A 23,569-nucleotide genomic window follows, 5' to 3' on the forward strand; every position below is an offset into this window, starting at 1 on the left:
ACTTTGGAACCAAACGCTTCATAACGTATGAATAACTGATGCATTGTATACAAAGCTGGATAACTTTGGTTTAAAAGCGGTATAGAAGCTTTTGACAGCCATAGAGGCTGTTAAAGTGTTATTCAGCTATTCAATGTGTGGGCACACACTTATACAGCTATTACATTACTGTTATTCAGTAATAAGCGGCGTGGGCACTGCCCACTTTGCGCCCAAACCTTCTGTATAACGTCTGCATAAGCGCTTATACAGACGTTATACAGCTACCTTATTCAGCATACAGTACGGCATGCTCTATTATTCAAACAATATTCACTTTTGTGTTACTTGGGTAATTACCTCTGAAATTACTGAAGATATATTCAAGGGATTAGAGCTCATTACCTACTTACAATTGTTAGACTGTAGGTGCTAGTATAGTATTACATATGGATTATATTCGATTAATTAGGTATATTATAAGGTAGGTAGATACCACGGGTATATACTGATTTTCAACATGTATAGAATAGTATTATGAATGTATTTGAATCAAATATTTAAAATGTGAACCTACCTCCTTATGATGATCGTAATATTAATGATTTAAAATTGAAATGTAACATTTATAATGCAGTGTAATATAGCGGAGTGTTTTATGAAATACCTAAATAAAAATCATATAAATATTTCCAAAGGTATCTTCCAAAGGCCTATAGGCTTTAATTTTGTTTTTTATTTATTATTTGGAACCTAGACTATAAAGAATAAACTAAAAAAATGTTTTAAAATGTGTGCTTTATAAGATCCTCTGGTACTCCGGACTATGGAGTGAAGCTAAGTAAAAGTGTGTAAAAATGTATACATGCCTTGTGGGCTCGCGTGGCTCGCGCAGCAGATCTTAACTCACTTTTGGCCGCAGCTATGGCCACCGACCGAAGCGCAAGCAATTATTATGAGGTTCTTGCTATTTTTTCATAAATACCAAGATCAAGCAAGGTCTCTGTTCGTAACTACCAGTTATATCCTCCTAAGGATCCTCCTATCCTCCTTGCATTTTTCATTTGTATGGCTGGGATACAAATGAAAAATGCTAAATTTGCTACAGAAATTTGAACCTACACCTAACCTTAACCTATAGAGTTTCAAAAACTGAACGAAAGAAAGCAAAAGCAACTCTGTTCCAATCGAATATGATTTAAATTTCATTGAACTGAATAAGTACTTATAGGTATTTAGGACCTTGGGCCTTAGGCTATAATTACACGGCTCGGCGCGGAACCTGGATAAAGTGTTTTAGTGTTTAAGCCAAACTACCCGCACACCTTACGACTTAGGCATACAGCTATAACTTTGCAATAGCTCCCTTCGGAGCTATTATTACAGGACCTGTCTACGTACTGTGCCTACTCAAAGTGTTACTGCTCCCAGGTCATGCTTATATATTTTAGAAAAATTATATTCCTCTTACCTACAATATGTAAATAGGGAAGTACTTATACTTACATTAATTGTGTAATTGCTGCCAGTTTTTAACACAATATCATTTTTGTGCAAATAATTATTATTATTTGTAAGATTTATAAGATAGTTTTGCCTTGATGCGCGTATTTTTCTGCTGTATAAATTAAAACAAGTTATTTCAATAACTAAGCACTACAACGGGAGTTGTGGTGGAAATCAAGGGGCGGAAGGGGGAGTTGTGGGGTTTGCCCAGTAGTGGGACACTATAACGGGCTAATTAAAAAAAAATAACGCTTCCCCGTAACCCAAGACGAAACAAATCAAGTGCAACTTAATACGATTAAAAAATATTAAATTTGAGTTTCGTTAAGATTAGTTAGTACTACTTGGTACTACTAACATTATTACATATTAGTAGGTATTAGTACTAGTAATATAGAGGACTTGTCTTATATAATCGTTACATAAAATACTATAAGAATGTGTGGCAATGTATGAGATCAGGCATTGTGCTAGCAGATGACCTACATAAGTCAATATTTGTCAACCTTTGATTCGCGACCCCAAGCAGTTGAAAAGTGTAAGAGGGTCACAAATTTCTTTATGTGGATCTTAAAGGGATTCGGGTCATGGAAAACGTAAAATACTGACTGTTCCCGTCTCTTTTGTTGTGTATTTTCTGATTGAACACTTTGTCCACATAACGGGGTATTTCTTGTCTAATGACCTTTATTATAAAATCATTAGTTATCAGCACACATGCTGTTAACTATTTTTCTCAGTGACAATTATTGTTATGACCATAATCGTTTCAGGAACGTGAAAGTGTTGGAGCCGTCCCGATACGGGCTGTCGGTGCAGGACGCAGTGGACGCGGGCATCGTGTACGGCGCCGACGGCAAGCGCGCCGTGGCCGACCTCGTCGACCAGCTCGAGCGGATATACTGCGGACCGATTTCTTATGAATTTACACATTTAGAGGTTCCATATCTCCAATATTGCTATTTTAATTATTTTAACTTCAATTTAAATAACGTACCGTATAAGTATAAAACTTTGCCCTTCAACATAACTTTGCCCACCGCGTCACAGTTAAGTAATAGCGAAGTAACTTAAAAGTAGTTACAGATATAATTTCTGAAGAAAGTGAAGAAAAAAGAATGAAGTTTGTTGTTATTGTTTTCAGTGCCCCAGCTTCAGTCATGCATGACCCCAGATTAACTGGATTAAAATAAAACATTGAACTCCAATTTAAATGCACCCAATCAAATCTCTCCGATCCGGGCCACGCCACGTCAAATTCGGATGAATCCGAGTGGATATGAAATTCAATCAATGGCAACGTTTGTCAAAAGCGTATCGCGTCCATCAGTTCAGGCAGCTGTTCCAGCGGGGAAAATGCGGAAAAATATAAAATCTAGCTAGTTTGTAGGGAACCTTCTTTTCAATTTTTTGAACATTGATATACGTAGTGACCACCCTATAGGAAAAATCTTAGCTAAAGCCCCTCTTGCATGTAGCGGTTGTGTACAGTTTACTAAAACGCATTGAATAAATTACATTCACATAGGAGTGCATTACTATTCAAACATCTTAGCAAAGTAGTAATGAATGCAAATCTTGACATCATAAATTACAAATTTCACTATAACTTACCTTCATAAAAAAGAGCCTTTGAATAAGTTATTTTCCTTAACAGAAACACAGCTCCTTGCTAACAGAAAGTAGTTTTTCTTTTATAAAACATGCACTTCGCAATTTTACTTTCAAATCCAGTTAGTATACTCACAAATTACAAGGAATGTTACTGACACCTGCCAGTAGTGAATTTTATGCAATAATCCATGTTTCAATTCGCAAAATACTTTGCCTTTGCACAAACTTATTTACCCTTTTTATTTATGTCGTTCTTTAGTGCTTTCATTTTAATACTCACACTGAAAAGGTTTAAAACTTAACAAAAAAAATTTAGCTTTAGGCAACAAGGTGAATATTAAAGTAATTATTAGAGATGAGTAAAGAATTAATACTGTAGTGCAAAGTATGATTCTTAAGTAAGAATTAAACTAGGTACCTAATAAGTTATTAATACTTACCTCTTATGTACTTACTGGACTTGCGCGATGACCCAAAATGAGTCTTGGCCTCCAACACAAGAGCACGCCACTTGTGCATAAAGTGCAACTTTATCATTAGTTTTTTAAGAAAAAAGAGAGCCTATGGTATGGTGAAAATATATTTTTGCTATTTACAGACAGAAGCCGAGCGAGAATGGTTCGCACAACGAGTGGAGAGCGGAGTAGACCACATAGACAAGACACGTCTACTAGAAATAGCCAAAGAGCTGCTGCAGTCACAGGCGTGGGATAAGTTCTTGGCAGTGAAGTTTCCCTCCGTCAAGCGGTATTGTGGGGAGGGCGCTGAATCGCTTCTAACGTTCTTCTCTACGTTGTTTGAACTGACTACCTCAGGTGAACAGTTTATAATAATAAAGGTCTCGTATACATAGTCAAAGAGCTGCTGCGATATGAGTTCCAAGAAGTCATGCATTTATTATTATTTACTTACAGATGTAGTTCTTTTCATGTGCAAGTTTCTAGTCAGGCATATATTTCCATGCAACACATAATAAAATTTACTCCGTTTTAATTAAATAAGTCTTTTTTTTTCAAACGTTATTCCAATGGATATTTTTCGTTAGTGCCACAATTCCTAAGCTTTTACATCTATTTTTTTTTTCAGAGGGAGTCCAACATGTGACAGTAAACATGGCGCATCGCGGAAAGCTGAACACCCTGACAGGGCTACTGGGCTGTCCGCCAGTGAGGATATTCCATAAATTCAGTGGGCAACCCGAGTTCCCTGAGGAGGCCGGCGCCGCCTGCGATACGGTCATGCATTTCAGTAAGGCTCTACACTCATTATTGTAAATTTAAATAAGGTTAGTTAGAAAGAGCTTTATATCCATGCAATAAAACAGAAAAACCGCCTTCAGATTACATCAAACACCTGCCAAAGCTTTCATCGTAACCGTACATATAAAACGACAACAAAAAATGTCCGACCGGATCCAATCGCCGAATCCAAAACTGTTTGACTGCTCTTGAGGGATTCAACTACATACGTTGAATCCCACAAGAGCTATATTATGCATATGTTTACACTAGGTACCTACTTTGTTAGTTAAAGTAGGTACTATTAGCTAGCTTGTAACTAGGCCTTTAATGTAGTTGGTTTGTGTATCGCTATAAAAAGATTATTACGACTCCAGAAATTGACCGCTACTAGTTTACATTAGCGTTCAATTTCCTCTGTCGTTCTACATGGTTCTAATTTCGCTGTGAATAGGTAGATACCTATAATGCGACTGTAATAATATTTCATTTCGACACGATTATTTATGTAGCTTTTTCATTACAAATTACAATATAATAATTTAATCACTTACCTATGAATCATGTATAACAGTAATATCGGTTCATACGTTATGTTTGGATGATTTCTTTTGATCAATTGGCTGATCATTTGTATTTTTGCAGGTTCTTCATCAGATATAGTCCGGAATGGTAAATCAGTCCGATTTTCCCTGATCAACTGCCCGTCTCATTTAGAGGTACGTATTTTCGTTTTAATTATACAAAACATTTAATTTGAAAAATTTGAAAAAAAGTTTTAACTAGTGACTTTATATGTAAGGTTTACTCGGGTAATTCCGAATGTCGAAAACTGTCAGATAATTCCGAAAGAGACTTTTATTATGATGGAATTAAGGGTGATTTTCATCTGAATTTCGGAATTATCCGACATTCGGTAATACCCGAATACACCTTACCTACTTTCACTTGGATTGAAAAACTTTTAAAAGAGATGATGTCACCTAACGACGACGACGTAGTGGGATGTTAATGTGTAGAACTTTGCTACAGCTTCACAGGAAGGTCCAAAAAAAATTTACTACCTACTCAGTAGGTAAGTAGTTGGCCTGTCTGACTGCTGTGTTCAAATCGCGGTAAGAACATTTATTTCGTCCAGTAAAATTAACATTTTACTAAGCCCAATAAGACTTATGGATATTTAGATGACGATAATAGTTAGGTAGGTACCATAAAATAGTAATAACGATAATATTTCATTTAATATAATTGATACTTATCTATGTATTCATTCACAGGCCGCCAACCCAGTGGCTATGGGCAAGGCGCGATCGAAACAACTGCAGTTGAAAGAAGGGGATTACTCCACAGACGGTTCTTCCAAGATGGGAGACAAAGTATTAAATTTGCAAGTAAGATTTCTCAAAATAAATATATTATGGCCTTCGTCGGACGGCATTAGAACGTGTCTTGAATATTGACGATGGAGTATAGAACAATTCGGGCAATAACGATTCGAGAGAAAACATTCAAAGACTTGTAAAGAAATATTTTGATATTGCAATAACTTCGTAGAAAATATTTACGGCGTTGTCGTACATAGGCACTATGCTGTATAGCAGTAACATACCTATACCAAAGACATATGTAACTTCGTATAAGACGAATAAAGTCTAAGGAAAAAACGTGCCTCGGAATTCAAGCAAAAGTCATTCTCGAATAGATGGCGCGCACACCTTTAGCCTATCCTCGGCTAGATGGCGTGACGACACCGTTTCATATTTAACAATTTTAACACATAGATATCAGTGAATGAACATGGATCAAAATGATATAAAAATAATACAATCATTTATCCATATATATACATTTTTTGATAACTTTATACGTTTTCATTTTGAGTTTTAGTCGTGTGTCGATAGATGGCAGTAAATTTACAGTGACTACAAAATTTACAATGACAGGACCCCTCTATACTATCTATTCTTTTTGCCTATACTAAATGTCACATAGGTACATATAAAGTGACCCACAACCTTTTGGACCAATTTGCTCTGTCCTCGATTTCGGTACTTATTGTACAGTCGCCATCAGATATATAGGAGCGGCCAAGGTGTTCACAATATCTGAACACGCGCCCTAACGCCCTGACAATAGAGTCGTGTTCCGATATTTGTGAGCACCTTGGCCGCTCCGATATATCTGATGGCGAATGTACGATCATAACTGAGCCTTTTGATAAGTTGATAACTTTGACTTGAAGCAACCAATCTATCCCAATTTCCTGCCTCGGACCCGATGGCTGCTCAAATATTGAGTTAGGATGGATATATTCCACATTTTTTATTCATATTCGTAAAACTCATTCGCCTTTGTACTCCCTGTCCTGTGCCATAAATTTGTGTTTTGTACAATAAAGAGTTTATACATGTCGAACAAAAAAATCATCGCTACGTAAGAAAACGACGCGTTAATTCGAACTCATAGGCGTCAAACACTCGACAATTCAAAGTTATCAGATTGCAAAAGTACATACCCTACATTTTGAGACAAGTTCAAGTTCACCGTCGCACGAGCATTTGTTATTGTAAAAGCATTTCAGGGACTAGGTATTTCTGATAAAACAAAGTTATTGATCAGTCTCAGCAATGTGCTTTGAAGCAAACTAACTAATATTACAGACTTCTTCCGAAAGACTAATAATTAATTCACATTATGTATGTGCATGTAAAAATGTACCTCTAACCTATTGATATTGTTAAAAAATTTGCAGTTAATAAATCATAATTGATTATTACTCAATAATTCGAACTTTCATATTTTTTCTCTCAAAATTTCGAACCATTTGATATTTCAAACTCTCGATAATTCGTAATATTTTATAAGTCCCTTGAGTTTCGAATTAATTAACGAGAGTCGACTGTATATATACAAATGGCGCCGTACAGGTTTGCATCTATTTCAGCTGTCAAACTCGGGGAACATGGTTATTTTTTAGGCTTTACATCATATCACAATCAGTTGGTACAGCTCTTTTCTGTTTACTTAAGGGTAATCTCCAAATATTCGCAAGTGTTGTAGAGTTAGACCAAGAGAAGTCTGCAACGCTTTTGATGGCACACGCAATGCAAGTGTTATTTGAAACGTCAAACTTCTATGACATTATGACGTATAAATAACACTTGCACTGTTATTTGAAACGTCAAAGTTCTATGACATTATGACGCATAAATAACACGCACTGCGTGTACTATCAAAATCGTTGCAGACTTCTCTTGGTCTAACTCTAGTAAAGTTAATCAATAAGTACGAGGGTACTCCCATTCTCAGCAAAATGTTTTGTAATTGAGATAACTATTTACCTCTACCAAACCTCTACGTATCTGAACCCCATTAGAATTGGGCTCCGGAATTGAAATCCCTACCTACATTTGAAACGATATCCAAAAACCTCCCTAATAGGATTAAAACCACTCTTACAGAATTTAATTTATCTACATTCAGTGAGCGCCAACATTTCATTAAGAGTCCCCACATCCATTTATTCAATTTTCGCTACTGACTGTAGGTAAAATTATATCGCAAAAGCGTTAGGAATCAGAACACAGTGCAAGGGTCAAAAAACCTTATTGTGAGAGCACACTAACAGGGCGCAGCGGCAGTATTTCTTAAACAGCCTTTACTGTTTGTATCCATACCTACGTGAAGAATTGACAGAAAAAATTGCATTGCGTGTAGTAGTTAAAGGTGGTTTTAGGTCAAACCGGGAAAAATTTGCTAGTCAGGACAAATGCGCTCTCATATTAGCTACGAGTAAAGATTAGGATCGTAAAATAAAGATAACTTTCGTCAGTAAGGTAGTCTATACTCTAAATGCATCAAACAATGTCCATATTCCTATAATTCTAGAAAAATCGCATTTACCCAAGGTACCTATGCCGGTTAACCTAAATTCTTTCAAGACACGTATGTCACTTTGTTTTATTGTTTATAATATATGTACTGTTTTTTCATTTTTATTCGCAGATCCACGGTGACGCAGCCTTCACCGGGCAGGGTATCAACCAAGAGGGCCTCATGCTGTCCCGTGCGCCGCACTTCGACATCGGCGGATCCATACACGTCATCGTCAACAACCAAGTAAGACAATATCGCTACTAGTCCCTACTTATATGATTTATTAATTTGGTATGGTAATAGTTTGAGTCCCGGCAAAGGTCACAGGATAGTTTTTGTCACGGCAATCATCATTCTACGCAGACGAAGTCGCGGGTTTCAGCCAGTTAGATATTTATATGTGTACTGATCAGCAACATTACTGACAGGGCGGGTAAGGTTTTTTGCTATCGTGGATGCCGTATATTGATGGAGTCTGTGCGGAAAGAGAAGAGTCGTGAAATGTAAGGGAGCCCATACATCGACTCTTCTCTTTCCGCACAGACTCTACATATAGGGGTTTATTTAGGGGGATGCTTAAATTCCCTATAGCCTATCTAGGTTAAGTTGTAGTGTAGTGGTTCAATAGACTCTATTTCGCAATTTTTGTCTATAGGTAGCCCTTTTATTCACAAAGTATCTTTTATTATAACTGTCGATACAAGACTTTCATTATGTTTTGACATATTAAAAAAGTTTTGAAGCTTTTTACTCTACAATGGTGAAGTAAAAATCGATGCTGATTTATCATCTCGGACGAAATTCTAACAATACGAAGTTCTTGGACAAAATCAAAGTTCTATTCTGATAATATTGAAAATGTTTACTCGACTTGTTCACAAAAGTTTTATTATTTACTCTCATGGAAAGCAAACTTCAATACAATTTTCTTAAAGTGTATACTTATATAAGATCCACATGCGAAGCTAAATCAGCAACTCATCTCAGCGGTTTCTAAATACGAGTGAGACTAAGTAACTATGTAACCCGATTCTTTTGACATGATTCGTACACGTCTCAGTCGCAAGTGCCGTCACAAAATAATCTTACTCCTTATTTATATGATACAGTATACATATCTATACATATTCAAGTCTCTACTTGCTTAATTTTCTGCATTCGTATTAGAAGCCACATCCACATGGCATGTTTTTGTTTATTATCACTATTCGACAATCTATGCATTCTTGTGGTACACTTTACGGAAAAACTATCACACTGTTAGGTTTGAGATTTAACATAGTAATTTAAATTCATGTCTAGATGTGTTATCAAAGATAAAAATATCATTTTATAAACATAAAAAAATATGAAAAGGGTCAATAATGTGTATTACTACTAACGCCATCTGTTGGCCTAATGTTGGTTATTTATTTCCCTAACAGATGGCGTTAGTAGTAACAAGGTTAAACGTTGTTCCGTTAAAATTGCGGTGGGTTTTTGGCTTAGTATAATCAAGTATAATTTATTGTAAATAGTGTAAATACAGTCAAATACCCTATTAGTAATAATAATTAATTATGACGAGTGAATACGTGGCTTTTTTTTTATTGAATCTATAATCGTTTTGACTACTATGGCGGTTAAAATCACACGTAACTGCTTTCGATATTGCGACAATGCAGTTGGCAGTAATATGGCAGTCGGCAGCAGTATTGCAGCGCGATATTATTACTTCCTTACTGTTTCATATGCCAAAATCGATGTCGCTGCCAGGGTTTTTGACATTTGCTTGCAGCGCGCAAATATCGAAATCAATATCGCTGCCAGGAGTTTTTAATTAATATTATTTACATTTGCAGTAATATAGTCAGCAGTAATATCGCAGTCGGCAGCAGTATTGCAGTGCGATATTACTGCCTTACTGTTTTAAATGTCAAAATGGATGTCGCTTTCCACTCTGGACGACCGGCTAAAGCAAGACAGAGGCAGAGGGCCCTTTTTATCCATATCGGGTGGCAGAACTTCTTACTTCCCAGGAGCAGTGGGAATTTATCTTCCCAACAGCTCTCCACAAACTGCCCTGCGTTGACTGATTGTTCTGGTCTATTAGCAGGCGATGGGGTCGTCACATAGCTACGCCCATATTCATGTCTAACCCATCAAGAACCTATAGGTGCTCCGGACATTTGTAAGGCGTGCGCGGAGTTTAAGCCAACACGTGGGGCCCTTTTGACATTTTAATGAGATGTAGTACTCGTGTTGTAGTAGTAAAACATTTTATTGTATAATACAAAAAGAAACATATAACATAAAAAAACACACAAAGTTTTATAGTACAAAGGCGAATGTATTAGAGAGAAAGAGACGAGAGAACGGTAGACATAAAAGCTGTACTAAACGGCATTAAAATATGAGATGTTTTGGATACATCGAGATATAGATGGTTCCCTTAAGGTGGCCACTGACGAGCCTTCCAACAGTCCAAATAGCGTGGCTGCAATCCAAAATCGGTCCGTGAATGTCAAAAACGTACAATGTTTAATATTAGGATGCCGTCCATTTGGATGAATCCATTGTAACGGCATCCATTTGGAAGGCTCGTCAGTGCCTCAGTGGCCTGCTTTATAATAGATTACGTAATGTTAAACACTCATGTATTGAAATGTAGGAAACAAGAATATATTCGTACGAGGAATTTAATGTAAGTAGGTACCTATTGATATAATATAATACAAACAGTCTGAAAATGATTTGGGGTATTAATTATATTCAGAAGCCCTTCTTCTTCTTCTCGTGTCGATGGTTTCGTATTTCATATTAAGCGGGACCAGAAGGTAGCGACGGACAGAAGCCCTTATATCACATCATATCATTTTTAGAGTTCCGTACCTCAAAAGGAAAAATACGGAACCCTTATAGGATCACTTTGTTGTCCGTCCGTCCGTCTGTCTACTAAGACCTTTTATCTCGGGAACGCGTGGATGTATCGAGTTGAAATTAAAGCATAAGGTCTTAAAAGCTGTGAAAAATTCAAACTTCTAAGTTATCGGAAAAAAGATACTTGTCCGGTTTTTTAAGATGAATCTCTTATTATCTACCTTAGTAATTATAACTATATAGGTAGAAAAACTCCGCGAGCCCTTACAAAGCTCTGCTTTTTGCTAGTATTTATTATTTCCACCGAACACATAACAAAATGATTTATAAATTGTAAATTAATTTATACCAAAAACCCTCATTTGTAACACAAAGGTGTAACACAGAACACAAAATTCGTGGTCTCAATATTTTATTCTGGAGTTAAATTACTGTATAGTACAAACAGTGCACATTCTTTGTCCAGAGTTCGCGTTCCGCGACTTAAGCTTGTTATACCTAGGTACATACATGTATACTATACTACGAGTACACAATGTTTTGCAGGATAGCGTAATCTTGGTTTACAAAATAGAATAAAGAAGCAATACTCGCAACGCTGGAACAAAGTTATTCATGCGAGGCTTTGTGGGAAACTGCGGTTAGCTGATGCATAAGTTTTCTAATCCCGTGTTGTTAAAGTACCAAATGAAGTTTCACTTGCATAAGCTGCTTTGAACGGCTTATGAATTTTATGATGTGGTTTCCAACCGCAACCAAACCGCAACAGGCGGTCTAGCATAAGTTGCGTTCTCGCGCGCGAGTCCATACTTGAACTCGTGCTAAATGTATAGAGTGGCGTGCGAGAAAGCAACTCATGCTTGCAGGTCAGAGATAATTATACGATAAAAGCATTTAGAAACCAATTTTTTATAGTTTAATAATTTATGACCAATTTTTCCCGCGTTTCAAAGTAACTCCAAGTTTACCGATACATTACAAATCAAAGGAAATTTTTCTAAATATTTCTACGTTAAGCAGTGACAGCCAATACCTACTCAGAAAGCAGTTTAATATTGTGTCATAAAATCTATGAACATAACTTACTCACTTATTACGATATTCTTTATTGTTCATTAGAGCCATGAAGAGATGCCGTCGTTATGTTAATATTAAAATTCCAATGGCAAGCTTTGTGCTGGAAAAGCAGGCTGCACGTGCATAATAAAATTGCATATCCTCTCTCTCGCAAAAGGCTCGTGATCCCCGTTATTACGTCCGACACGCAAAACTCTACTTCCTCCGAAAACTGTAACTGCATTGTGCATTGGGGAGGTATTTCAAGAATTCGGCGTATCTTGGATGATTCGCTATAGGTGCAGATGTGGCCAGAAACAATTATCGCTGAAACAGATAATCTTGCATGGTTTAAAACGTACTTTACAGTACATAATTATGGTCCTATTTTCCCGCACTAGTGCGTAAAATAGCACAAAAAAAGTTTAAAGGGCCATATGTACTGTAAAACGTTGTATGATACACGTGCGAATAGGTGATTCGCAACTCGTGTCGCTTTAAAACACTCCCTTTGGTCGCGTTTTAATTTATCGCCACTCGTTTCGAATATCCTCTATTCCGCACTTGTATCGTAAATAACTATTTCAAAACGGCGTTGTTTACACAACCTTGACAAAGTAACAAAAAACCGGACTCATGGTAAGTTTTTACAATTGCCTAATGACACTTGCGCTTACTTGACTCTTAAATTCACATGAGCTTTTTCGACCCTTTAATGACTTGTAGATTCCTTTTTCGACAACCCCCATACTTTAGGCCCATAATTAAGAAGTAAAAACATGAAACTACAGCCTTTCCTCTAAAGTAAAGGGTGCAAAACTCTTATAAATCCCCAGTAAACCATTGTAACTAATGAGCGTGCGGCCTTCATAATGTGCGGTCAGAGATAGACGCCCTGGGGATATTAGCGACTCCAAAGTTACATTTACGTGTGTGCTTTAAACCCTTTATATTTCTTTATGAATATGTACCTAATGTGTTGACAGCCAAAATGAAATATTCAAGTCCCTTTTACCGTTAAAAACGGAGGCCCTAATTTTCTTTTGTGTTGTGAAACTTTTTTGTTAGTAGGAAGTCCCACATACAGTTTTGAAACTTTTGAATAATAAAAGAAAGCGTCTTGTCCCTTGTAACTAGTTAAGAAGAAGAAGAACTTACTTACTTACTTACGTTAGAGTTGGTTAGAGTTACTTGTCTCGATTTTTGACATGAAAATAGCATTGCATGAAATGTCACATACTTGAACACGACGAAATGCAATTAAATTAATTATGTTTACCTTATCTTCTTATTGTCGAGTTACGATGTAATGTCACGAGTTACGATGCAAGGCTCTTTGGCGTAGGACGGTTCTAGAATCATAATATTCATCACAATGTTCTAGACGAATAAATGTTGTAGATACATGAACCCTTCACTAAACACGTCGCTTGACTTAGCACAGATCATATCCTGATACGGCAACAAGGAGGCCGATTCGAATTTACAAAATTCATCTCGGCAATTTCATCTCGTGTTGACATTACTCACCAGCATGCGACTGCGGGACCCCAGTACAGACTATACACCACATCATACATAATTGCCCGATACGGAAATTTGTCGGAGAGGTCCTAGACTAGACCTTCACTCGCCTAATGCACACGCTGCCCAATGGGTGAAGAACTTAGATATCGTTTTGTAAATATTGTAATTGATAATTAGCGACTCTGTAAATGCCATACGAATAAATAAATCCATGTAACTCGCTGTACTTATACAATATACATTAGTGCGAGCAAGATGTTATGCGTAATAACTAATAACTATTATCCTTAACATATCTAGTGGCTCAGTGAGCTGTAGATCTCCCGAACCCCTAAAGCTCCGCCATTTTGAAAAATTCTAAGAACTGAATACACAAATAAAAAATAAATATTTATCGAACCTACTCACAAAATTTCACTATAATCGGTTAGTAAATTCGACCTGCACCGGACAGCCGGACATAACGAAGCATTTCTGCCGAAGCTGAAATGGAGACGCTTCGTGCTCTCTCCTTAAATAGATATATATTTTTTAAGTTCGAATGTCGCTCGGGGTATTGTAATTTTCACGCGCCAAATATGGCTGAAAATTGAATGTTCTGCTTCAGATATATTCAAATCATGAAATCACCGTGATCGCGGTTTATGTTACAGACACCCATTATGGCCATAAAAATAGAGACAGGATTTAGTTACATCACATCCTATTTATACCTACCGAATTGAAATGGTGATTGATTATAAATAATAACTCATTTTAATAAACTTCTGTACTAATTATAACAAGCACTTTAGAGTTAACCAGAAAAGTTTAAATGTTATATTTACTAGATATATTTTACAGGTGGGATTCACGTTGCCTGCTCATCGTGGACGGTCCTGCCGTTACGTCACAGACTTGGCGAAGACAATAGCGGCTCCCGTCATACATGTTAACGCCGACCACCCAGAGGTCAGTTTTCAGAAAATAATAATAATATCTTTAAATGTTATAATTATAAAGTATGTGTACTGTGTAAGTGTATGTGTAATGTACTAACGCTATACCCGTCTCAAGTATCGGCACTCAGATATACCTACATATTTTCCATGCTGCATTTAATTTTCGACCGAAACATTTTATATAGGCTGTACCTACATAAAAATCGCTATGGTATAATTAACTTAGGAGTTTCCGTAAAATTATATTTCATGAAAGTGGCACTGACAAATCGCCATCAAATATATCGGATCGGCCAAGGTGCTACATATCTCAACATGCACTTTAAACGTTTTGATAATAGACGTTCCGATATGTCTGAAGATGACTGTACCTATACAGGGACCGTATACCGTACCGTATCGATCGAACTTTTCCTAAGCCGGCTTAGATTAGATCGTGGACAAATCTAAGCGAAAAAGGGGAAAGCAAAGCGCGGAGGAAAACCAGTGGGGAAATCTGACGCCGTCTTAACAATTTAATCCAATAAGCTCGTTCATAAAACTTTTGATCGGGTGTTCCGTTTAATATTTTTACTCTTGGTACAGACATTTGACATAATATAGTCTCACCATGAAATGTTGTTCATTAATGGTACATAGGTACTTAAACTCTGGGGAAATATGGATGAAAATATATTATTATTTCCGTTAAGGGAGTTTACAGAGACTGGAGGAGACTGGCATCCGGTGAAAATTGCTAGATTGGTGTGGGAACTACTTGCGTAACAGAATTTATCATGTTAAGGTAGGGGATGCTCTTAGCAACAAAGTATTGGTTACAGAGGGCACAGCACAAGGCTCCGTGCTCGGCCCACTCCACTACTTAGCTTACGTAAATAATATGGACAATTGTATGAAAGATTGTAGTGTCTACCAATTTGCGGATGACACTTGCCTCATTGCTGCAGATAAAAACGTAAATGTAGCAGAGAGGAAATTGCAATTTGACTTTAACAACATATGTAAATGGTCTCACGACGCAGGGCTGGTCCTAAATGCAAATAAAACTAAATTGCTTCATATACATTCTAGCCAATCAAGATCGGTGAGAGCAGTAAGGATTATAGGGCACGACCATCAGTGTCTCCACTCTCTACCGAATGTTGACCAAAATTGCAAGTGTACGCCTTTGGAACAAGTTTGTAAACAAAAATATTTAGGTGTCATAATTGACAACCGCTTCAACTGGGTGACCACATTGACTCGGTATGCACTAAATTACGAGCTGTTATGGCAAAAATATATATTCTACGAAATAGAATTCCATATAATATTAGACTGGATGTTTATAATGCACTCGTGGAAAGCATTATTTCCTATGGGTTAAGTAGTTACGGCCGTACATTTAAGTCATACCTTGACAAAATATATAAGCTGCAGGTTAGGCTGCTAAAGTTAATAGTACCCTATAAAATTAAAGAGGATCGTGTGTGTGATAGTGACCTGTTCACTTCATGTAAGGTCCTACCCGTTCACACAAAATTTAAATACCATATGTTAAAAGAGCAATACTTTAGAAATGAAATCCAGCATTTAATCTCTCATCCAATAAATACGAGGCAAGTAAGAAATCAAATGCTTCGAAAGCCCCAATTCAATAATTTTTATGGCAGAAGAACATCAGATTATATCATACCAGATTTAATAAATAAGTTACCTAAAGATTGGAAAGATAAGATAACACCAAATAATATAGGATATATTCTTAAAAAAGAAATGCTTAAACAATTAAATTATTTTAACTAAAATGCATAATTATGTTATTCCATTTAGCGTAAATGGAGCAGCCTGTACCGAGTACCTATGCGCCGACCGGTTCTTATCTTGCTCGGCCGGCCGGTGTGATAACGATGCGCTCAATTTTTTTGCAATCGTTATATTCATTATGCTGTTTACGAATTAGATGTGTTTTAAGTGTCTATTGTATATTTAAGTATTTAAGTACTGCGGAATGGAGTATCGAGACAAACCATTCTGGTTTAACGATGCTTTTGGATCAAAATATTATGTAATTGTGATTTATTTCAATAAATAAAAAAATAAAAATAAACAACAAAACAAATGTGTTATTTTTAGGAGCCGTTTGATTAATTTTCTTGACGCTTCTTATGCCTTGGTTAATTTCAAACTTAATTTTAATTCTTACAGAAAATGGATTTATTGTTAAGTATCGACGTTATCGTCCAAAAAATACATGGAAATTGTCCACGAAATTCATGACACGTGGCAGAAGGCGGCAAGATTTCTGTTTGACTTCAGACAGTTCCAACATTCAATCTGTTTAAAGGATGACGCTATGATCACGCTAGGCCGGCCCGAGCCCGGGTCGAGGCGCCCGATAAGTCATTCTCCGTGATGGGTGATCGGTGATCCATAGAAAACTAAGCGCCGGAAGCTCTGGCCCGGCCCCGGCCCGGTTTAGCGTGAGCCATCCTTTGTTTTTAACTTTTTACCTTTGATTTACCCTTACACTTTTTATGCCAGTTAGTCCAGAAAGCAACAAACATAGCATTCGAATATCAGCGGCGGTTCCGCAAGGACGTTTTCTTGGACTACAACTGCTTCCGGCGCTGGGGTCACAACGAGGTCGACGACCCCACCTTCACCAATCCTCTGCTCTACAAGGTCATACACAACCGCAAGTAAGACGTAACAATCTGCTCTTACCATCCCTTATCATCTCCGGCTTAAGGAGAACGATTTCTGAGTGCACTGGTGTCAAGAAATAGAACTAGTTAGATCAATTTTTGGCAAGGTTTTATAGAAGTGTTTATCATTTGTTTATTATCTTTTTATTCACCAGTGCTCAAATTTTGTTTTTGCTCGTCGATGATATAAAGTTTTAAATGATAAAAAGCTGTTCAACATCAAATACAGTCAACTGTAAAAATATGGGTGCACAAATCATCTCAAAAATATGTCCCATAGCTCTTATGTCAGCGAATTAAGAACTATGGGACATATTTTTGAATAAGTTGGCTACACCCATATTTTTACTGTTGACTGTACCTAATTTCTATATAAATAACGCTTTTGATACTACACAATAACAATTTTCGATGTTTGGCGAGATTTAATAACTAAACGGAATGAATTAACATATTCACTGTTTACTTTCAGAACAATTCCTGATCTGTATGCAGAAAAACTAGTGTCGGAAGGTGTTATGAAAGAAGACGAAATCCAAAACATTTCAGCTGAATACACGAAATATTTACAATCACAATCAGAAGCTGCAAATTCTTATAAACCTGAGGTGAGATCACGATAATGTTAAAAACATCAAAATCGCGTCTCGCGGCTCGAAATATTGTGGTAGGTATTGTATTTTGGTTTTTCTATCGGTTGTTCATGTATAGTTAAGCATTTTATTCCGTTTGTTGGTCCGTTCCTCGTGTCTTTACCTGAGTACTATTTTAGGATATCAAAGAGATATTGCGAATGCACGGCAATATAATTTTAGGTATACAGGTAACGACCTTAACGGCGACGACTTACTCATAGTTCATTCGCAAACATAGGTATATATTGCAGGTTTCGTACTACCAAGAGCAGTGGGCCGGCATGGGCGGTGCGCCGCGCGCCGTCGAAACCTGGGACACGGGTGCAGACCTGAATTTACTGCAAACCGTCGGACTCGCCTCTGTTCATACTCCTAGCGACTTTGTGAGTACCTACCTGATGTTGTAGCACCGATTTTTGACTGCCACGTCAGAAAGGGCCGTACCCTCGTCTTTTTTTTACCAAGCGCGTTCCTGTTGGCATTAAAGAAAACCAATTTGCTGAATTAGCGTAGGTATTAGTTGATAAAGCGACTGCCGCGGAAATTTAGACCTTATTAGATTTAATCAACTAAATTGGGAACTTGAATTTTGAAAGTTTACACGGCTTCTCTGCGATTAGCTTTGCGGAGTCTTACACAACACCCAATCAACGGCTTATCGCACCAAAGCGCAAAGCAAAATAAGTTGGCAGCTACCATACCTACGTATAGGTACCTACTACTTGCAAACCTACTCAACCGTCGGTGTTTCAATTCAACCATGTGACATTTTCTCGCAAAGCTTTTTTACCACCCTACTGATAAACCGTATAGATATGCCTTGAGCTAAAAACAGATGGTAGATACGACACGGAATGTAGGTAAGCGATTGATCCTCTCACTCACCTGAAGTGTACTTAAGGTGCTATTCAAAATGGTTACATTATACTTATCTCATATTCAATTAAAGGCCCTTATAAAAATGAAATATTGTTTTTTCAGAACATCCACCCACATTTAGCAAAGATGCACGTGAACAGTCGCATATCAAAATTAACAGATGGGAAAGCGCTAGATTGGGCGACAGCTGAAGCTTTGGCATTTGGTAACTATTATAACCTGTTTTTTTTTTCTCGACGATGTTAAACAATTGTTTGGTTAGCCTGATATTAAGCGAATCTGGACAGAGCGCCGCAGGCTTTCAAAGGGAGTGATCCCTCTCCTCGTTTATTCATGGATACAATGCAGTTTGCAGTATAGTGAAGCATTGAAAAGTTTGGAGTAATCCCAGTGTGGCCGTATGATAAGAGTCAATTAACTATCGCGATAATCAACGGCGTTTCCCGTTCGTGTGGCCCCGGTATAAGAAATACAATACTATTATTTATACTATTATTTGGCAATTGATATACTATTATTTGTTATGTTGTATGATTAATTTGAATAAATAAATAAAATATTTGGCTGTACCCTGTTCGCCAAATATGAGCGAATCAGCATTACACAGACCCAGCCCCAACTAAAATAATAAAGGGAAAGGACGCTTTTTTGGTCCGTATATAGGTATCTTTCGCCAATTCGCCAGCTCGGCAAGGGTATTTTTCATATCTCCTGGGGACCAAGATAAGGGAGTAGCCTGTGTCCCTTTCAAGGAACTTTCCATAAACTATCTCCCTACAAGAATTACCGCGATTTACTACCGTTGCTGTAAGATGGACAGAGTAACAACTTTTGCATTTTTTATATGTATAATCTGGGGACCTTAGGACCCGGCGTGGCTCAGAACGGGTTTTATAATAGTTCTTAAGTTTTGTATGTACCTACGTATTTATATTATTGTTGATCATTATATGTATAATCTATGTGGCCATTGCTCTTACTTCTTATTTACTTTCTTTAACAAAAATACAAACATGTTTCGTATATCAAATAAACTATAAAGATTTTTTTAAGGATTTTAAAACTGACTTTAATTTACAGGTAGGTATAATCAATTAATCAACTGCAGATAATTCTGGCCCCCTTTCCATGTAAAGCTACACAGCTTCCCTACATTTGGTATCTGCAGTTGAATGTACCTATAGTCGTCATTTTTAAAAGTGTCGGATTATTACTTAAGAGTTGTTCATAACATTCGAACATTAAAAAGTTCTAACTATACACATAATGTTATTGTGACAGGTTCGTTGCTGATGGAAGGTGTGAACGTGCGGCTGAGCGGCGAGGACGTCGGCCGCGGCACCTTCTCCCACCGGCACGCCATGCTGGTCGACCAGGACACCGAACACATCTACATACCGCTCAACCACATACATCCCGAACAGAAAGGATTTCTAGAGGTAACATGGCCATTGGTGTAGTTGTTGGCGGTCTTAACATCGACCCCATGCCTAATCACTACTTCGTTCACAACAGAAAAATACCTAGATCAAATTTTGAGATTTATTGCGCGAGATCAGGGTATCAAATTGAATAAGTTTACAAGACGTGAAAGAATCAGTGCCAGTTTAGTAGGTACCTTGTTTATTTCCGTACTTGTTCCCATTACATTTCTTTATTTCATCATTCATCATTCGTTTCATTTTTCATTCACCTCTCTCTAAATTGCGAGACCGACGTACCTACAATAATTAATGGTCAATCTAAAAAGTAAAAACCCACAAACATGATGTCGCGAGAACCTTATCCATTAATTTGTCAGTGTTTTTTTCAACAAGTGAAAAATCTTTTCGTAAGTATAAAAATATATTCAGCACATAAAAAATATATAGATACCTAAACAAGGAGGCCGAATAAAATTGGTACAAAAAGTACTAACATTAAATGCATAAGTAATTACATGCTTATAAGAGATGCATTTTGTCGAAACCATTCATACACTTGCTTGGTGTGATTTGCAAGCACAAAATTGTGAATTCAGGCGCGGACCGTTCCGTTCTAAAGAATTTTAATCTCCGGCAAAGTAAACAGTTCCGTCCGTTATGTTCGTCGGTAAAGTTTTCTTTCCTTTATTTGCTTTTCTTCGCTTTTGTAAATGGTGTAACCTCTAGTTTAACAGTCCGAAGACACATTACGGTAAGTAGTAATTTCCGATACAAAAGTCTGAAACATAAAAACATTAAGTTCTTCTGAAGAGTTACGCCACAGAGTTAATAAATAGGGTCGCTAAATACAAAACTGATTTCATAATCATAATCATAACACTCCGATTTTCCCGTGTTTGCGCGTTACACGCACTGGCTAACAGCGGTGAATGGCTTTAATCCTATTGAGAAAATAAAAATGATCGAGCATATGTTCGTGCGAAATCGGGGTGTTAATTCGTTTTAAGCGACTCTACCTCTATTGTCAACTCAGTCGTTTATGCTAGTTTAATTTTCAGAAAAAATATTTTGTGTTCAGAAAATGTTTTAAATACCGTTTCGAATCAAACCTCACTTACAAATGTACCTATTTTTGAAATTCAATAAGACTGGTTACTAAACGATTCTGTTCTTACTGCATTTGTGCATGTTATATTTTCCGCTAGCAGTTCAATAACCTTTTATAAAAGATATCATCTTTAGTTTGTAATAAATCAGTCCGAGTCGAAAGTAGTCATAAACCACTGCTAGGAACTTACCTATACTAGGTACTATTACTTCAAAGGGATGTCAGTATAATCCCAGAGACGGGCGAATTGATGTCGCCAACCGCTTTACGTCGGAGAACCTTTTTAACTCGGGCGCTGGAGGGGACCGGTTATGAGATTATCGTCCATGTGCGTGTTACTGAATGCTTACTTCAATAAAAGATTTAAAATAGGATGACAACGCTTGCGCTTAGCGCCCACGCTTATCGTTATGTATTCACGTCATAAATACAAATAATAAATGTTACTTAATTTGTTTTCTTTCCTATCTTCTTCCTCGCGTTATCCCGGCATTTTGCCACGGCTCATGGGAGCCTGGGGTCCGCTTGACAACTAATCCCATGATTTGACGTAGGCACTAGTTTTTACGAAAGCGACTGCCATCTGACCTTCCAACCCAGAGGGGAAACTAGGCCTTATTGGGATTAGTCCGGTTTCCTCACGATGTTTTCCTTCACCGAAAAGCGACTGGCAAATATCAAATGATATTTCGTACATAAGTTCCGAAAAACTCATTGGTACGAGCCGGGGTTCGAACCCGGGACCTCCGGATTGAAAGTCGCACGCTCTTACCGCTAGGCCACCAGCGCTTCTGTTTGTTTGTTTTCTTTCCTATGCTATTATTATTTCAGTAATGTCGATACAGGTACTGTCTTAGATTTAGCACACTTAGGCCCACTTACACCATCCCACTAACCCGGGGTTAAGCGGTTAAACTCGGGTTAGTGGAATGGTGCAAGTGGGCCTTAGGATACCTACCGCTGCGCTGACGCGCTGTATCTAATCCATATCCGTTCCAAATTAAAACACGAACACGATAAGTAGGTACAGTGACCTGCAATAATATGTTACACAACGAAGGCCGCAAAAATATTTGACACGATCTTATTTGTAGAGCCATATGAGCGTGTCAGTGTCACATATTTTTGCGGCCTTCGAAGTTTAACATATTATTGCAGGTGATTATACTTACACACTATATTTTTTTACTTGTAATGTTTTACCCTAGAAAAAGCTAATTCGGAAATCCTTGAATTCAACTCGATAATGGATTGAAATTGATAGTAAAATTTATGTATTTAGTTTATTTATAAAGTTAAGATATATTGTTGGTGTTTTTATCAGGTAGCAAACTCCATCCTGTCAGAAGAGGCGGTGCTCGCCTACGAGTACGGGATGGCGTACGACTCGCCCGCAAACCTGTGCATTTGGGAAGCGCAGTTTGGTGACTTCTACAACGGCGCGCAGATCATCGTTGACACTTTCATCGCTTCTGGAGAATGTAAGTACCTATGTACTGTCGTACGTCGCACAGTCAGGCGCACGATCCTACAGCATCTTACGCACATATGTACATTGTTACTAACAAATCCTCCACAGCGGAAGTTTAAGTACTTTAGAAATTTCCGAACATTCCCAGTAGCTCAGTTCTACGGCCGCGAGGGAGCCCAAATCGTTCTAAAGGCTCCTAGCACGGCGTCTTCGATAATATTATACTTTTGGTTTGTTCTTACGACTCATTGACATCGTTACACTATGTCCTTTTATATTTGATTCGACTTCCATCAAGTCATTAGTAAGTCAGGTCTTCATCTGATTAGAATTGAGATAGATTTGTTTTACATACAGCTACTTATATTTTATAAATGTAAAATAAATTAAACATTTTCAACAACAGCAAAATGGATGAGAAGCAACGGACTAGTAATGTTGCTGCCACACGGCTACGACGGTGCATGCTCAGAACACTCTTCGTGCAGGCTGGAGCGATTCCTGCAACTATCGGATAGTAAGGAGGCCTCCCCAGACTCCGAGGCTGTGTGCCTCCACATCGCCAATCCTACGACTCCAGCGCAATACTTCCATCTCTTAAGAAGACAGGTAGGTACCTATGATGCGTTGTCCAAGCACTTCTTCTGCAGGGTTGAGCGATTCCTGCAGCTATCCGAAAATAAAGAGGGCGTCCCTGGACTCCAAAACCAAAACTGTGTTCTACATCGCCTATAACTACATTACTTACAGTACTTTCAACTCATAAGAC

The 23,569-nt window shown here is 37.6% G+C and overlaps 1 protein-coding gene across 1 annotated transcript in view; it reads left to right on the forward strand.

The window, feature by feature from the left end:
* The window catches only part of LOC134803316 (probable 2-oxoglutarate dehydrogenase E1 component DHKTD1 homolog, mitochondrial), a 45,894-nt gene that overhangs the window by 19,243 nt on the left and 3,082 nt on the right, over positions 1-23,569 (forward strand). The window contains exons 3-16 of the mRNA XM_063776106.1: positions 2,259-2,424; positions 3,698-3,914; positions 4,186-4,347; positions 4,983-5,056; positions 5,615-5,728; positions 8,343-8,456; positions 14,499-14,606; positions 17,120-17,277; positions 17,756-17,891; positions 18,170-18,301; positions 18,900-19,002; positions 20,079-20,236; positions 22,654-22,810; positions 23,207-23,409. Coding sequence (XP_063632176.1) covers positions 2,259-2,424; positions 3,698-3,914; positions 4,186-4,347; positions 4,983-5,056; positions 5,615-5,728; positions 8,343-8,456; positions 14,499-14,606; positions 17,120-17,277; positions 17,756-17,891; positions 18,170-18,301; positions 18,900-19,002; positions 20,079-20,236; positions 22,654-22,810; positions 23,207-23,409 — 2,002 coding nt within the window. The remainder of the gene's footprint in view (positions 1-2,258; positions 2,425-3,697; positions 3,915-4,185; positions 4,348-4,982; positions 5,057-5,614; positions 5,729-8,342; positions 8,457-14,498; positions 14,607-17,119; positions 17,278-17,755; positions 17,892-18,169; positions 18,302-18,899; positions 19,003-20,078; positions 20,237-22,653; positions 22,811-23,206; positions 23,410-23,569) is intronic.

Source organism: Cydia splendana, chromosome 2 (assembly GCF_910591565.1).
Source record: "Cydia splendana chromosome 2, ilCydSple1.2, whole genome shotgun sequence".
NCBI lineage: Eukaryota > Metazoa > Arthropoda > Insecta > Lepidoptera > Tortricidae > Cydia > Cydia splendana.